The 16,635-nt window shown below is 50.6% G+C and overlaps 1 protein-coding gene across 1 annotated transcript in view; it reads left to right on the top strand.

The window, feature by feature from the left end:
* The first annotated feature begins 1,822 nt into the window (after positions 1-1,822).
* FOXO3 (forkhead box O3) overlaps positions 1,823-16,635 on the top strand; it is a 91,397-nt gene continuing 76,584 nt past the window's right edge. The window contains exon 1 of the mRNA XM_048079166.2: positions 1,823-3,622. Within this exon, the coding sequence (XP_047935123.2) occupies positions 3,023-3,622 (600 nt within the window). The 5' untranslated portion in view covers positions 1,823-3,022. The remainder of the gene's footprint in view (positions 3,623-16,635) is intronic.

Raw genomic sequence — 16,635 nt, 5'->3', positions numbered from 1 at the left:
GTTACTACTTATTTCCTTTCTCCCGCCCTGGCCTGCCTTACTTAGGCTGCAATTCTGTCTGGGAGTGGAGCATTTCTGACCACGTGCAGGGCCTTCACCTAGTACAATGAGCCCTAATGGCAATGCCTGTACAGTAATGCAATGCCAATTAAATAAATAAATGAAGATGATAATATCATTTAGGACTAGATTTTCAGCTTGTAATCCAGCCCAAGGTCAGAGCGCTGCAATTCCCCAGAACCTCGGGACCTGAGGAAACGCTCCGCGGGGAGGTTTTTGCACTGGCCACACACAGCCCCGAGCACCGGCAGGTTTTGGGAAGGGCTTCGGTGTCAGTCACAGCTTGGCAGCTGGCCTGCTCTGGCTTTGCTGTCACGAGCAGGGCCTCCTCATGGACGAGGTCTTTGACCAAGCACCTTTCCGTCACACACCCTCTTGGTTCGTGACTCTTCAGTGCTACCGCGGTTCTCCTCCCCTAGCAGCTGCTAAATAACGCACACAACGCCAGCATCCCGGCCGCACGGTAGCTGGTGGTGTCCTTCTGAGAGACTGAGCTGCCTCGCATTCCCAAAAGGGGCCGTGTCGCAACGAAAGCCACAGCAGGGCACGCGATGTTGTGACCCAAAATGGAGTTGCAGTGAAAATTATTTCCATGACCCGAACCTGCATTTATTCTGATTAATTCAGTGTCTCCTGCTATATTTAGACAACTGAGGATTAATTGTATGCATGCTGAAACGCTGTCCCTGGTAATAAAATCACGCTGAACTACTCCTAACAAGTGCCACTTGAATTCCAAACCTAACTGGAGCCTGAGGGCTGTTGCCCTTACTTAGCAGGACGTGTAAGGCATCCAGGATCAGGGCCTTACTGCTTTCTGATCGAACCGAACGGTTTTCAAACCTCATCGCTCATCTGTGATGCCAGATAAATCAGGAATAATTTGTCTAGAAAATAGTAGTTCTACCGAGAAATGCTTCAGAAGCACACGTACTTTTTGTCTGGTGCCCGAGTCGACCCTGTTTTTGCCCTGAATCTAGTCCATGATGAGGCTGACCCAAGACCAGGCAAGAACTGATACGTACACGTCGCTATGTACTGTATTTATAACTACATCCGTATTAATAGCTCTATATTCTTCGGCTTTGTGGGTCAGCCCTTTTCCCAACCCGTAATTAGCTGCGTCGTCAAGCGAGCTGCTTCGGCGGGCTTTCTGCAACAGCGTGTGCTCAGGGCAGCGGGACTGCGCTCACGTGGGCGCGCGTCTGGGTGCGCTCCCTTATCACCCACGGGCTGAACAGAAGTTGTGAAAAGCGGCAGGATAAATCGGACTCCAGAAATAAAGCTTGCCACTGTAACTCGTACACAAATTTATGTCCAGTGAGAACAATTTGGAGGGGAAGCAGCGCAGCTGCGACAGCCAGAGCTGGCTTTAAGGTGAAGTGAGGTGCTGAAGATGGGTTGAACATGACAAGAAAACCCAAGGTATGGATTTGCGTCAATTAAAAAACACATGAAGTGAGGAATGAGGGGTTTCTCAAAGCATTACGGCGCGCTTCGCACACCTTAGCACCTCCCACAGCCCACCGACCCAGCACCCAGCCTCTCGGGCCGGCCTCCAAATCCCCCCAAACTCCCCCCACATTCCCTCAGCGACTAGAGGAGGAGCTGGGGGGACAGCACCGGCCGTCCAAGCGGCCGCCCCGACCCCACCCCGTCCCACCCCATCCCCGTCCCCGGTCCCCCCGCGTCCCGCCCCGTCGGGGCGGCCCCTGCGCAACACCGCCCGTGGGCGGGCCACGCCGCGCCGTGCGGTTAGGTTGCGGCTCCCTGCGTGCGCCTATAACTTTGTGTTGCTGCCCGCGGTTGTTAGGAGGAGGGATGTGCAAGGAGCCGGCGGCCAGCCGGGTGACAGCCTGCCGCTGCCGCCGCTCGGGAGGGCTGCGGCAGCCCGGTTGCGCGCCGCCGGATCGCTCGGCTCTCGCCGCTCGCTCGCGGAGGCTCCGCCGCTTTCGCCTCCTTCGCCTTTAAAGGGAAGGCTCCGAGGAGCCCAAGGCGCAGGAGCAGGAGGAGCAGGAACCGTGCGGCAGCGCTGCTTTTGCCTCCCCGGCAATTGGGATCGCTGCTGCTGCTGGCGCGGAGGTGGCCGCGGACACCCCCCCCCCCCCCCGCCGCCTGCATCCCCTCCCGGTGCGGCTCTCTCCCGCTGCCTCCTGTGCCCGGGCTTGGGAAATGACTTGAGCGAAGGGGGGAAAACTGTCAAGATGGCAGCAGCAGGAGCAAGGAGGTTATGAATGTGGTGTTGATGCTGGAACAAAACCCATTCTCTTTGGCAGCCCTAGGGAGGGCTTAAAGCTTCTGGACCTGTTGGAAGACCGGTGATTTGATTTGCTCCTCTTGTGGTCGCCGTCACCCTGCGAGAAGAAGGATTTTATTTTTGATCTGATTTTTTCCTGAAACCGACCGGCCCCGGGGTGGCCTTCGCCCGCCCGCCGCGAGATTCTGGGGGGTCTCGGGGGGCACTGCGAAGTGACGGGCTCACGCTAGCATGCACCTGGACGGCCGCAAAGACTTGGGCTCCCTTTAGGGCGCTCCGAAGAAGGGGGAAAAAAAAAAAAAAAAAAGTCTCGGCTGTACCCCGAAGGACCGGAGGCTCCGGGACCGGGGGGGGTCCTCTCTCTCCCGGCTGAGCGCCGCGTGCCCCCGCATGGAGTGAAACAACCCGAGGCAGCGCGGCGGACCCCCTGGCCGCTCTCCGTCCGATTTGTTTTCCTCGCTTCCTCCTTCTTCTTCTTTTCGCCCTCCCCCCCGGCTCCCCCTTCTCCTCCTCCTCCTCCTCCCCTCCTCCGTGCGCATCGCCCGCGGGGAGCGGGGCTCGGGCGGCTCGGGGAGCGGCATGCCCGCCCGCTAGGCGCCCGTCGGCACCGAGGAGGCGGCGGCGGCGGCGGCGGAGGAGGAGGAGGAGCGGGGTCGGCGGCCGCCCGCCCCGTCGCCGCCGCAGCCGGCCCGGGGGGAGGCCAAGATGGCAGAGGCGTCGCCCCCCGCCCCGCTCTCGCCGCTGGCCGTGGAGCTGGACCCCGAGTTCGAGCCGCAGAGCCGCCCCCGCTCCTGCACCTGGCCCCTGCAGAGGCCCGAGCTGCAGGCCAGCCCCGCCAAGCCCCCGGGCGAGCCGCCCGCCGACGCCGCCTCCATGATCCCCGAGGAGGAGGACGACGACGACGAGGGGGGCGGCTCGGCCATGGCCGTCGGCGGCGCGGCCCCGGCGGGCGGCGAAGCGGCGGCGGCGGCCGCCGTCCCGGAGGAGGCGGCTCGGCTCCTGGCCCCGCTGCCCGGGGGCGGCCCGGAGGGGCCGAGCCTGTCGCCGGGGGGAGCGGGAGGAGCGGCGGCGGCTGCGGGCGGCGGGGGGCTCGGCGGCGGCGGCGGCGGCCCCGCGGCGGCGCCGAGGAAGTGCTCGTCGCGGCGCAACGCGTGGGGCAACCTCTCGTACGCCGACCTCATCACCCGCGCCATCGAGAGCTCCCCGGAGAAGCGGCTCACCCTGTCGCAGATCTACGACTGGATGGTCCGCTGCGTGCCCTACTTCAAGGACAAGGGCGACAGCAACAGCTCGGCCGGCTGGAAGGTGAGGAGGGGGTCGGGGGGGCGGCGGTGGTGGTGTGGTGTGGGGGGACACACACGGGGAGCGCCGCCCCGTCGCCTGCCACGGGCGGGCTGCGGCAGCCTGCCCGAGGTTTCGCTTAAAATAGGGTTGGGGGGGATAGAAGTGGGGCGTGGGGGTCTTGGGGCGCTTTGCTGTTGCCCTGTGCAGGTGGTGGAGCGAGGGGAGATGCTGGAGCGGAGCAGGCTGGTCTGGTGCAGGTGGGGACGAGCAGGGAGGGAAAAGGATAAAAAGTGCCCCAAAAAGTCTAAAAAAAAAGCTTTAAAAAAGGCTAAAGAAATTGTTCTCAAAGGCTTTTTGTTTTGAAGTTACACGCACCTTATAGCTCGTGATTGAAATGAGCAGAGTTGCTTTTACGCAGCACCAGCCCTAGTCTCAAAGCTGAGATCCAGAACAGCTCCTGTTTTCTTCAAGGGAAAAAAAAAAAAACAGCACCACAACAAACCCGGCGATCTGCCACACGTGCCCCACAGGCAGCAGAGGGAAACCCGGGGCTTGGCGTTCCTTTGGGACGTTGGCCGAGCCGTGGAGTTGGTGGCCGTGCGGCCACCCGCGCGTTGGGTTGGCGTCCCCTGCGCTGACGGTGTCGGCGAGGGCACCCTCGCCCGACCAGCTGCTGCTCTCCGGGCTCTTCCTCCCAGCGTCAGCACCCCGGATCGCTGCCGTTTCAACAAGCGAGCCGAAAAGAAGCCGATCGAGCCCGGGTCTGTGGGTTGTTTACCCAGCGCACGCGGCGTGCAGCTGGGGCTTCGCTCTCCTGCGCACAGCCCGAGGCCTAGCAGCGGCTGGTGCGGCGTGCGAGGCACGCTGCGAGCGCGTCCCGGACCTGCTCCTTCCTTCCCCGCTCCCTGGGGCCGTCCCTCGGCGTCCCCGGTGCCGAAATGTCAGGTACACGCAGCCAGGAGGGTGCTGCTGGACGCGGCGCCTGGCTGGGGAGGGAGATCCCGGTGGGATCAACCCGAGGGATGATGTTCGTGGCATCCGACAGGGAGATTTGGGGGGGTGATCAAAGGCAAATTTGTGGGGAAGTTTGTTGGTTTTACAGGGAAATCAGCTTTACCCTTTGGATCTCTCAGTCTTCGGAGCAGGGGATAACTTCTGTGCGGCGAATCGGTCAGAGGTATTGCAGGGATGAAACGTCTCCGGCTGTTGTCGTGCTAGCAGCTCTGTCTCGCGTCTCGGTTTCTGAGTAGGACCTGCTGTCAGGAACTGAATTTTGCAGCTGTACGGTTTTTACCTTCCAAACGGAGCCCTGTAGAGGAAGCATTCTGCTGGTGTACTCGTCGCAGGCTTGGGAAAATACGAGCCCAAAGTTTACATCGGTGGCACAGCTGATTCGAGGCACGGCTCTGAAAAGACAGGGATCGGTTTCGCAGCTTTTGCTGCCGTACTAGGTGTAGGGCTTTGAAGTGACTTTACGAATGCAACACGGAGCGTGACAAAGGGTTAAATCTCAGCACGGCAGCCCTGGCCTTCCTGAGTATGGCATCATGTGCAGAGAGAGGCAGGGGCTTTAGCTGTCAGCTGCTGTGACAAATCCCGCTTTTTTATCTGGAACTTTGTATTTTCAGTAAACTCTGGATACCTGCCTTGAAAGGTGGCTCACCAGGTGATCGGGCTGGTACCGTTTTGGCTGAATAGGGTGGCAAAACTCCCACTTGCTTCAGCAGAAGCAGGATCCGGGCCATAACGCCAAGTGCTTTACATTGATTAGTATGCTTAATACAGTCACAATTTTTTTTTCTGACGATTTATACTGTTAATTTGATATTGATTCCTTTTCTGAGCAGCATTAACTGGTACTTGGAGCTAATTAAAATGTTAAAAACTTGGATCCCTTGAGATTTCTCTGATATAATTTAGTTCAGAAGTTCCTCGCAAGCCTCTAAGATGACCTTTTGCAGAATATGCAGGCACGTTGGTGGCAGAAAATTCTTCCTCTTTTAATGACTGTGAGCTGCCTTTGAAAGTTAGGGTAAGACATTGGGTCGCGTTCAGGGAGCGTGCGTTTGTGTGTGGGTGGTAGGGGCATACTGAAAGGAGCAAAGGAGAGGTCAGGAGCTAATCATTTGCTAGGCTTCCAGAGCTGCAAAATGCAGTTCCTAGCGGGGCTAGAGTTTCTTTCAATCCATGCGTGTACATTCAGGAGAGAAATGCTTCAGTCGCCTGGAAAGTAAATGAGTTTCTGCAGAGGCAACACTCTTAAATAGAGACTCCATCTTAGTCTCCCGATGCTAAAACACATTATATGTTATTATCATCTCTGTTTCCCTCACAGGTAATGAATACAACTCTTCAGGAACTAATGTCAGCTTTTCACATCAGACTTTTTTCAGATTGCTAGTTACCCTGAGATTTTAAATGAACAGAAAATACTTCTGCATCAGGAGGCTTTTATCTTAATTTAGAATATTTTTACACAACTAAGTTCATCTTTGAAGGCTGTAAGTACATTTAGCAATATTCTCCTCTAGCCCTGGGAGGGAAAATTGTCATTTTAAACAAAGATAAGAACATAACTTGTTTTGTTATCTTATGTGTTATTATATGTGAAATATTAATGCTGTTTCCAGTGAGATGTGCTGAAGACCATAATCCGTAAGCATAGCCAGGATTACACTCCTCAAAACAATTATCGTAAGAGCCATAAATTAAAGTTACAACTATCGTTCGGCTACACTTTTTTTTTCTTTTTTTTTTTTTTTCGCCTAGGGCATTAAAGCAGAAGTGAATATTTCAGATGTGGTTAGGAAGGCATATATTACGTTTCCGCTAATTCAGATAAGGTTTGCCCCATGCACACGCCAGCAACCTCCTTGCTTTGTCCCCGGTGGGATGTCAGCTACGCCAGCACAGAGGGGCAGCAGTCTGCAGTGCGTCCCCCTCGAGCCGGCGTGCTTCACACGCTGTTGCATGCCACCTTCAGCCCAGCTCAGTGCGATCCTGCGTGCTTTCGAATCATGGGGAAGGATTTAGATGCATGCTTCGATATCTGCTTACTGTCTGGAATAGTTGTGGGAAGGCAGCGTTTAAATCTGCTATCACCGGAGCTGGGGGGGAAAGGTTTGTGAGTGAGCTGGCTCCACTGCAAGGCCAGGTATTGCAGTTACTTCCACGGTGTTCCTCGATGGGTAGATTTCCCTGTGTTCCCACATACACGTGTCTGTTTTCCTACACACGTCCTGCAGTTGCAGAACTAGTGTGATGACTTGAAACATTTTTTTCCCCCAAATACTTAGGATGCAGCAATTTACTAAATATTTTGAAATAGAAAACCGAAACAGCCTTCTATCCGTGTATATAGTAGAGGTGCCTGGTGTCACTAGAGCATGTTGAAGTACTTCCATACCTTTTCCTATAATGCTATTTTGTAATCTCTTGCAGCACTGTCTTGTGAAACACAGCCTTTTCTGCATGAAGAGTACACTAGGGGGACTGTTTTCCTCTTGGTTGAGCAGTATCGCAAGACTGTGAATCTGGTCCCTCATACGCAGATATCAGTAACTCCCAAATTTAAATACAGCTGATTTGCTTAGTTTTGTTTTTATACCAGAAGCCTGTTTGTTTTACACCTATTGCATTTGTCTTCCTGGAGAAAGATAAATACTAACTGCTGGGATATTTGCTTTGGAGCGTAAATTTTTGGAAACTTTGTACACAGACGTTCATTACCTTGCTTTATTGACCTGCATGTACTGAAGTCTTGCAGTTTATTCAGCGTGGCAAATGCACGAGTCTTTTCTCTGATTATTCAGACTTGAAAAGACTTGAGAAATTTGCCAGCCATGTAGACAGATGCCTAAATCTGTTAGCCACATGCTAATATGCAAGATGTGTGGGACGTTTTTTTATCATCTTTTCGCAAGGGATGTGGGAAGGAAGCAACACCACTCTCTGTTCTTCTTATTTCTTCTTCCTCAGAACAGCAAATAGCTTCTTTATCAGGAGCAGCAGTGTAAAACTGGAATTTGCATCAGCTTCATTTTTCTCCATTGCTTTCTTTTTAAGACCTTGTTTCCCAGTTAACTGCTAACTTGAGTATTTTTTTCCAACCTTCTATTATATTTTTACTTTTTTTTCCTAATTTTGAGCTGCCTTGTTTGCCCATGCAGAAAGGCTTAGGTTACAAACTGTAGTCTGTTTATTTTAAGTTTTGATCTAGTGGGGCAAGCACGGGTTTAAGCACGTGAATAGTTCCTTGGGACTTCACTGGGATTACTTGTGTGCTTAAATTTACAGCTTAAGCATCTTACCTGATCAAAGCCTTACTAGGCTATAATTTCACAAAATGCTCTGTAACATTTGTAAGTGAAGTTTGTGCTGAGCAAAATAGAGAGATGCACAATTCCAGCCCCAAATTCAAAACTGCTAGGTAACAGCTTCTTGCATCAAACAGGAATATAGTTTAGTGTCAAAGTAAGAAATGACTTTTTAAACTTTGCAGTAGAAGCCATGTGTAGATACTAGCACACATCATTATTTTGTATCGGTAACATACATCAAAGACTGCACACTTTTCCCTTGCTCATGCGGGCAGGTAACAGCTATTAGAGGAGAGACAGGTATTGGGTAGCTCTTGAGTGTCACTGACGTTGTTTCCTCCTCGGTGCGACAGCAAGGAGCACGTCTACTTAAGGGCTTGCTAAATGCAGATATAAACACATCGCCTTGGTGAACGTCATCAGCTGTAAAGAGTCAGAGGCTCCAATAAACTTAGAATAGGAAAACTCCAGTGAATGCTGCAGGATAACATCACCGTCAGGTAGACTTGCTTGGTAAGTACTGGGATCAGTGCTCCTCAGTTCTTTAAAAACAAACGGCTACCTGTAACAATCATGCAGCATTGGCATTGTCTGTGACAGATTATTGTTGTCAGTGTTTGAGCATATTTAAAATACGAAGCGTGAGAGTTGGCTCCTGCACTTACCTGTGTGTTTGAAAGGACGTGGTTAATGCTAGTAAAAATAAAATCACACTAGTGGGCTTTATATCAGCTGTATTGTCCTGGCATGAGCAAACGCTGTTGACAGTGTTTTTTCGGGAAAAGATCCAGCCTTCCCCATATTTGTGCAGTAGGTTTCTGGGCCCCAGGCACAGACTCCGGGGTCATGCAGTAAGATGGAGATGATCAAACTGGTGAAGAGAGGTGGCCAGCACACCTGCCCCGGGACGTCCTGCCTCTGCTTGCCTTTGTCCACGTACAGCCAGCGGAGTCTCTTGCACGAGGCCATTTTGCATTCAGGTTGTTTTGGTGCTTCTGCAACACTTTGCTGTAATACGGGAGATGAAGGAGGGCCAGGCACATGCTGGCACAGTTAAAAAGGTGAGTGGTGAGGATCAGCCTGGCCATTTTATGAAGGCTCTTTGTGCTGCCGTGGGCCAAGTGGACATCCTGAGCCAGGAGGAGCCCTTTGCAGAGGGCTGGCCCCAGCAACCTCACCGTGGCAGCCAGGGGCTTGGAGGGGTGGGCAGGGAGAATGTGCAATAAGCATGAAATCGCCCCCAAAATCACAGTGGGTGCACTTAGTTCAGAGGGGGTGAAGGGACCATCTTGGGGATGAGGGACATCTCACGGTAAGCAGCCAGATCATTTCTCTAGGTGGCAGCCTCCTAAATGTGCCCTGCAAGGTTTTGGCAGCCAACTTGTTGGTGTGAAGTATGGAAAATCCGTTGTGAAGATTGCTTCTTGCCTGCAGTGCAATTACAGTGGTTCGTCGTGCAGCGGCAGCTTGCCAGGGGAGAAACCAAAAATGCTCCTGAATGCAAGTTGCTACTCAGACTAAAATCTTCACATGTTCTTGTTTCTCTCCCACTTCTGTAAAAGCTTTCCTACTATCTCTGTCACGGAAAAAGTGCCCAAGGGCAGGGTTGTAAAATGGCAGCTATAGATTACTTTTAAAGGTGTACGGCCCTCCGCATCTCAAGGCAGGATCTCTCTGGAGGAGGGTGAGCTCTGAACATCTGATGTTCCTGGTGCAGCCGAAAGCTCCCATTCCCAAATTCACATGGGAAAGGGGCCACAGCCACGGCGTGTCCCGGGGGGCCCGCAGCGAGCACCAGGCCCGCCGATAACGCGGCGCCAAGGGAGCTGCGGGTTTTTTGATGTGGCTTTTCTGGGGGCTGACAATACGTGCAGTGGTTCGGTAGCAAAAAAATAAAATGTTCAAGTCATGTGCACTGTCATTCAGTTTTCAGTAGTGCTGGCTCAGCACATCAGGAGTTAAGTGAAGATTAAGTTTAACCTTTTATTTGCTCTTTGTTTCTACTTCTACAAACTTGGACTGTTCCTCTTTATTACAATTTCCTGAGCATTGCCACACACTAAGCTTGGAAAATGAGGTGTATTTAGCCAATTTATGGCCTGACATATGTTAATTAACATTAATTACCTGCTTGAATAGTCCATTTAGCACTTATTATTAAAAAGTGGCTTGTCTACAGAAGGGGATTTTCCTTCGGAGTGAGATGTTTTGTTCTAACTTGCTTCAGACAAAGCCAGGATGGGGTATATCGTGCTTCTTTGCGTGGCTGTGCCAGCTTTCTTGCGCTCCAGTTGTGCGTGATGGGATACCATTGCAGCACTGACAGTCGCCAACTCCTTACCTGTGACATTTATTTGACGTTGGCTTAGCTTTCCAAGCAAGCCAGCGTGTTTCCAAGTGGTTTTCTCTAGCGGTAGGTACAGCCCTTTCTTCTCTGATTGAGGCAGCTGGAGAAAGAGCTCTGCTTCTCAGCGTGCCAAAACCCAAGTATGCATACTGCTGCAGGTCTGACAGGCCACGAGAGCCTCAGAACTGGGTTCCTGCAGCTGTCGAGAGCCAGCCACCGCTGGAATGGAGCACAGTCTCCAACAGCAGCAGGTTACGTCTTACTGCCTTCATCAGCTATATTATCTACAGTATCTGGCAATACACTGGGCAAAAGTCGTCACAGGTCATTGGCCTAAAACCTTTAACATGAGGAGAGTGATAAGCAGAGATCACTCGCCCAATTTCCAAAGTGCCAGTATTTTGTTAAAAATCCCATCCCTCACTTCCCCATCCCCCAAGTCCTCATTCCTGTCTTGGGAGACTCCAGAGGTGTTACATCCTACTTCACCCTTTCCTTCCTTGCCTTTTGTAACACCAGTCTGGGGGTGCCGCATGGTGCAACGGGTTGCCTCTGTGGCAATAAAATATAAATAGCTGGGCAGGACATCATGCTTAGTGCAGCAGCAGTTTGGCTGGGGTGCAGCGTGGGGTTGGAGGTGATGGGGCTGCAGGACAGCCACTTCAGGGCTCTGCCAGGGGTTGGGATTTAAACACAAGTGGTTGTGTTAGTGCTCTGCCCCATCCGTGTGATGAGGAGCAAAGGAGCTGCCTTTCACTGGAGCTGGAGGAGAAGACCATTGCCACGTTGACAGTGGTTTTGCCAGAGCAGTACCCCTGATGCCGTGCCTCGCTGCGGGGTATGGGAGAACCTGTCTTGCCATGCAGAGCCCGCCTGCTTTCTCTGGGCTGTCCCCTTGCACGTTTGCATGCTTGCAACACTGCTCTGCGGAGGATTCGAGGCAGGTCAGGAGTTAACAGCGCTGGTGTCTTGTTGGTAACGCCGTGCGTGTCCTGCCTGGACTTTGCTTATTGGCACAATTTTCTTTATCTGTTCACTAGTACTGGTTAAAAATAAAGGCTATTTAAAGATTTCTACCGATACAAAATGCCTTTGTGAGATTTCACTGATAGAAAAATGCCTTTCTGGGGATTTGTACTGATAAATGCCTTGTGAAGATTGGTTCTTCTAACACACTTGCGGTAACGAATGGAATTAATTGCTTGCTTGATCAAAACATGCTATGTACTCGCGAGCTGAATTATGAAATGCGGTGTTCTCACTTGAACTCGTTTATTCGGCAAGGTGCTCTGCTTTTTTTTTTTTTTTTTCTCTGCTTGTATTTTGCTATTAATTTCTCCCCCGCTGGCGGGGCCTGGCACTCGCTGTGCGTGAGGGGAGCTACGAGGGAGGTGCGGCCTGGCCCGGGAGGATGGGGGGCAGCGATAAGGGGCGAGGAGGGTGGCAGGCAGCACGAGGCCGTGCAGTCGACACCTCTGAAGCCTGTGCTGTCCTCCTGTTTTCGGAGGCAAGGGGCCTGCCCACCCCAGGGGTTTCCTGGACCTCTGACTCCTCTTGAAGAGCACCGGGGCCCTGGGTACACCTGGGGCTGTGACCAGAAGGTGTGCGTGACGTGGTCCTAGGGAAAAGTTTTGGGGAGGTTTGCTGGCTCCCCAGTCGCACAAGGAGGAAGGAGCCGAACCGGGCCGGATGCCAGCACTTTGGCAGGGAGGTGACACCTGTTTATCGTGGCCCCAGAGGGGTGGGAGGCCGGCAGATAAGCGGGGAGGCTGGTGAGGAGCGGGCGCAGCCTGCTGCGGGAGAGCAGATAGAGGGGCACCCAAACACGCGGGCACACGGCCGCGCAGGATTCAGTGGGGACACAAATCCTTCTGCAGGGGTTCAGCCGGTTACAGTCCAACTTGCACGGGTATCTGAGAGCAGGGCCTGACTCTTGTCCCTGCAAAGGCCACGTCAGAGCAGCGTGATGGGGCTTTCCTGCGAAGGCAGGGCTCTCCTGCAGCGTCAGCCTGCGTTTGCATTGGCATAAGTAAGAACTGGGCCAGCAGTGCTTAAAATCCTGGCTGTAGCTGGACCCGGGCTCCCCGTGAGGACTGAGCATGGCCAAGGAGCGTTAGCAACTGTGTTGCACTTAAGTAAACAAAGCTTTGTTTAAAAATGTATTAATTACCTGGTAATATTCTTATACAAACCACTTTCCTAGTCTAGACAGCCAGCACCTCTGAAATTGGTAGGTGATTTGTCCGTATAACTTGGGGCTTTCTCATACTGTACCATGTTGCTTTCTACACTTTTTCTGAAATAGGGTGAAGAAGAATAAATATATTATTTTAAATAAATTGTTTTAGGACATGACTTCCAGGGTCGTATTTTTTTTATCTAGAGCGTGGACCACGTTATCTAGATATATCGTCCGGTTATGCATCGGCACTCTTAAAACCTGCTGTATTTTTTTTTCTCTCTGTGCAAGCTCTTCAAGCAGACATTTCAGCTCTCTGTAGACGGGTTGTGACGAAAGGTAGCCCCACCTTCTCACATGAAATTCGCTGTGTAAACATACTTTAAAACGCGAGACTTAGTCCAGATTGAAATTTTCTGACTGTGGGTATTTGTAAAGTTAGACTGTGAACTCCTATCTTGGGTAAATATATTTGCTAGTGCTTCATGGAGGATTTATTGGTTTCGTATATAAAGTTCTAGATACGCTTAGTACATAAAATTGGTTCCTGATAAGCGCGAACACTGCTAAACAAAGAGTGTTTTAGTGTAAGACTTCCACAGACTCCTGCATTATCACCTTTTTTGCTGATTGGTTTTGCTCTGAGGACAGTGATGTGGTTTCTTGAAAGCCTATAACCTGTTATTTGCTCTGCAAAGCTGCTCTGGCCCTTAACTAATTTCAGAGAACATTTTTTCCAGGAATTCTTAGGAGAAGGTGACGCCAGTTCAAGTCGTGTCCTGAGATGCAATGTAAGCTGAGACTCGTGAAGCCACTGTCCCTGCTTTGTGCAACACTATCTGCTAGGTTTAAAAGTTTCACTGTATGGGGGAACTCAAAACCATTTGTCTGCCATGTCAGGTTTCAGAGTGAATGGTAGTTCTTTAAGTATTCATCAAGACCTGCAGCGGGAGGCGGCTGTTCCTGCTATGCCTTTGGAGGAGAATAGCCTTGACGCCAAGAGCGATCCTGCCACCGAGAAGCTGTAAAAACTCTTGAACATTTTGTGAACCTTGTGCAAGCAGCTTCTACTTTGGTACAGCCTGAGCCATATATGTGGCCCAGATAAGTAGGCCACATCTAAAATCTTAGAACTGAAAATGGAAATCGTGTCAGAGCTCTGAATGGCTTGGGCCAGAGGTTTCCAGCCTCCAAACTTTACGTTATTATTTTCGTCATTATGGTGACAGTGTGATTCTCAACTTCCCCAAGCTGATTTATTTCTTGCTCCACTGCTCTCACAACTTGGTTCCTTCATGGTGAAAGTACTTCAGATTAAAATGTACTAGGAGGTTTGCATAATTGAAGTAAGAGAGAAATCTCTTACAAAGAGCTGTTTTCCAGAAAACCCTGGGAAAGGGAACTGTAAAGTTACAAAGGTGTTTGAAAATCAATAGTGAGGCCATTTTAAATAGGAAAACGGGGAAAGCATTTAGGCCATAAGGTGGTGGCATGGGATGCGTTGGAGGAGGAAGGGCACTGTGAACTAGCAGTAGGAAGTAAATCAACCTGAGCTATGTTTGTAGGCATCTGATGTCTACGGGGCCTAGTGGGGTAGCTTGGAGCAGGTGGAGGAAGCATACTGTTTACCTAATTAGAAACATAAATAAAATCTTTCCAACGTTTTACTAAATTAAAATGCATTGGAAGCATATGTCAGGCTTCTCACATCCAGGAAAGCTCTCTCATGCCCCACCGTTCCTCAGGGAGGATCTTCCTAGCTCACCTTCTTCAGGGCTCCGTTGGGTAGCAGCCCTCCTGGCCGGAGGGTGCAGGGGGACCAGTGAGATGAGGTGTGTGTCATTTGGGGAACTGGAAATCCAAGGAAAAAGGTGATGGTCGGAATCAGTGAGGGCAGGATTTCACCTCTGTGTGTTTACCGAGAAGTGAGCGATGGTGGGAAGCAGGGCCTGGGCTGCTGCACGGTACGAGCAGCTCCGTCTCTCCAGTGTATTTTAGACACCGAGGAGACAAAGATGATGCTAATTGCAAGAGAGACTACTTAACTGCTTTGTATTATGTTGGAAACGAAGGGGGAATAACGCTGATTGAATGACCTATTTTGACTTTCTCAGTGTAATATGTTTAATGTTGTAGTCTTTTTCTGGACAGTGAATTATAATTTTATCAAATCCTGCTGGAAATGGCTACGTTGCTGGGTAAAGGATTTGAGCCTTGCAGTTTTAACCGCAGAGTTACTCTTGCCACTTGACTCCGTGGCAAGAGCTTTTTCTCTTTCGTCTGGAAAGGTCTTTTGCTATGCAACACAGTGACAGCACGTTTTTTTTAATACAAAATAGGGACCTGTCAGGAAGAATATAAAATGGGGCACTGAAGGAGTCTAATTTAGAAGCAGAAAGGGCATAAATCTCCACCTCTTTCTGATGACAGTAGGCCAAAGTACAGAAATGTTCCCCTGCTTGTAAAATACAGTCCTGATAGCAGGAAGAAGTTGTGTTAAAGGCACAGCTGTACCTAACCCCGTTGCAAGTATTTCCACATTATTTTCAGTACAGAGCTGGATGTTACATAAGGGGATTCTTGGATGACGAAGTGCCTCTGTTAGGATATGCTCTGCTTATTGTGTAGTTACAGAAATTGTTTGCTGTTTTGGACCAGTGTCAGGCAGAATAATACTGAATAAGTCCCAGATGAATGTGGGTGGTGAAAGGAGAAAAATAACTTCAAATAAAGAGGGGTATTATCAACTGAACAGCCAGTGTTGATCCTGTGGTGCTGAAAAATGGAAGCAGAAAAGAAGTAGTCTATTTTTTCTTTTTTTTTTTTAAATGGAAAATCTTAGCCGAAGGATCTGTTCTGACGAGAGTTTGGTGTGCTTCTTAAACTTGCAGCGAGTTGGCATTGGCACAACAGTGCCATGAAGTATACAGAGAGAGGCCAGAAGTACAAACAAGCCTCCAAAACTCGAGCGTGTCGTCAGATTCTTTGTCCTTTTAGGACAACGTGACCTGTAGCGTCACTTGCAGCTGCTGGATCCAAGAGTATAAATAGTGAAAAGAACACTGATTTGGCCAGGATAAAATGTTCATTTTGGGTTTTTCCAACAGCTGTGTCAGGACTTTACCCTGGCAAAAGCTTCTCACATGTCATTTTTTTTATTCAGGCTCGTACTAAGCATGTAGTATGACAACACTTTCTAGTTAAAGGAAAAAAAAAACAACAAATTGAGCAATAATGTGGATTTGGTGTACTCTCAGCCTGAAGGAAAAACGGTTTGCTTGAACGCTATGGTAACAATAGCTTCAGAAATTAAGTATGGATTTCCTTCGATTGTAGTTGAATCATAACCTCTTACTAAATTTATCCAGTCTTGAGTGCCTGGTTTCTGGTTTGACATTTTCCTTTAGATGGTGGTTGCTTTTTTAAAGCTCCGCATGGGCTGAGAGATGATAGCTTCCTTATTTTCTGCAGGAAACGCTGTCGAGTAGCAAACCACTGATTCTTCCTCGTAGCTACGGATGTGCTCAGGGCCGCAGCTTTAGCCCCACATAGGGCAGGTGGGGTGCAAGCCGTGGCAGCCACGTGCCTTTCCCATTTACCAGGAGCAGACAGGGAGCAAGCAATCGGATTTCGCATGGCTTGAGTATCTGGAGTATTCCTGTGGATACTCCATGACTACTGGAGTATCTGCGTGGATAGTTCTCACTGCTCAGTGAAGTGCCAAACAGAAAGTACTGAGTGAGAGCGTACTTCATTTATACTAAAATCTACACAAAAAAAATGTTTCTGTATAAAAGGCAAGTGCTTGGAAGTTGAAAGTGTCGGAGTCGCCTCTCTCACTTGGAATTTCTTCTCTCGTTCCCTGTGACACCATCATTAGTAACAAGCTCACACGCTCTGTCCACCCCCAGCCTCTAGTTGGGCTGGATGCTTCAAGGGGTATCAGGGTTTCAGTTCATCCGTGGTGATCTCTGCGTGGGCCCCATGCCATGCTAGTTGCACAGCGCTCACACTCAGCTCTGAGTAAGGAAATACGCCCTTCCCTGCCTGCTGCTCTGTGTCATCACCTCCCCAGCATCCCCGTGCTCCCAGGAGAGCATCGTCCCCCTGCTCCTGGCCGGCGCCAGTCCTGCATCCTCTCCCATCTCCAAGCTCCTCACCCTCCCCAGCCTCCTGTCCTAGTCTCCTT

Source organism: Anser cygnoides, chromosome 3, assembly GCF_040182565.1.
Source record: "Anser cygnoides isolate HZ-2024a breed goose chromosome 3, Taihu_goose_T2T_genome, whole genome shotgun sequence".
NCBI classification, from domain to species: Eukaryota; Metazoa; Chordata; class Aves; order Anseriformes; family Anatidae; genus Anser; species Anser cygnoides.
Note: the sequence above shows the minus strand (reverse complement) of the source record. Positions and strands in the feature narration are given on the sequence as shown.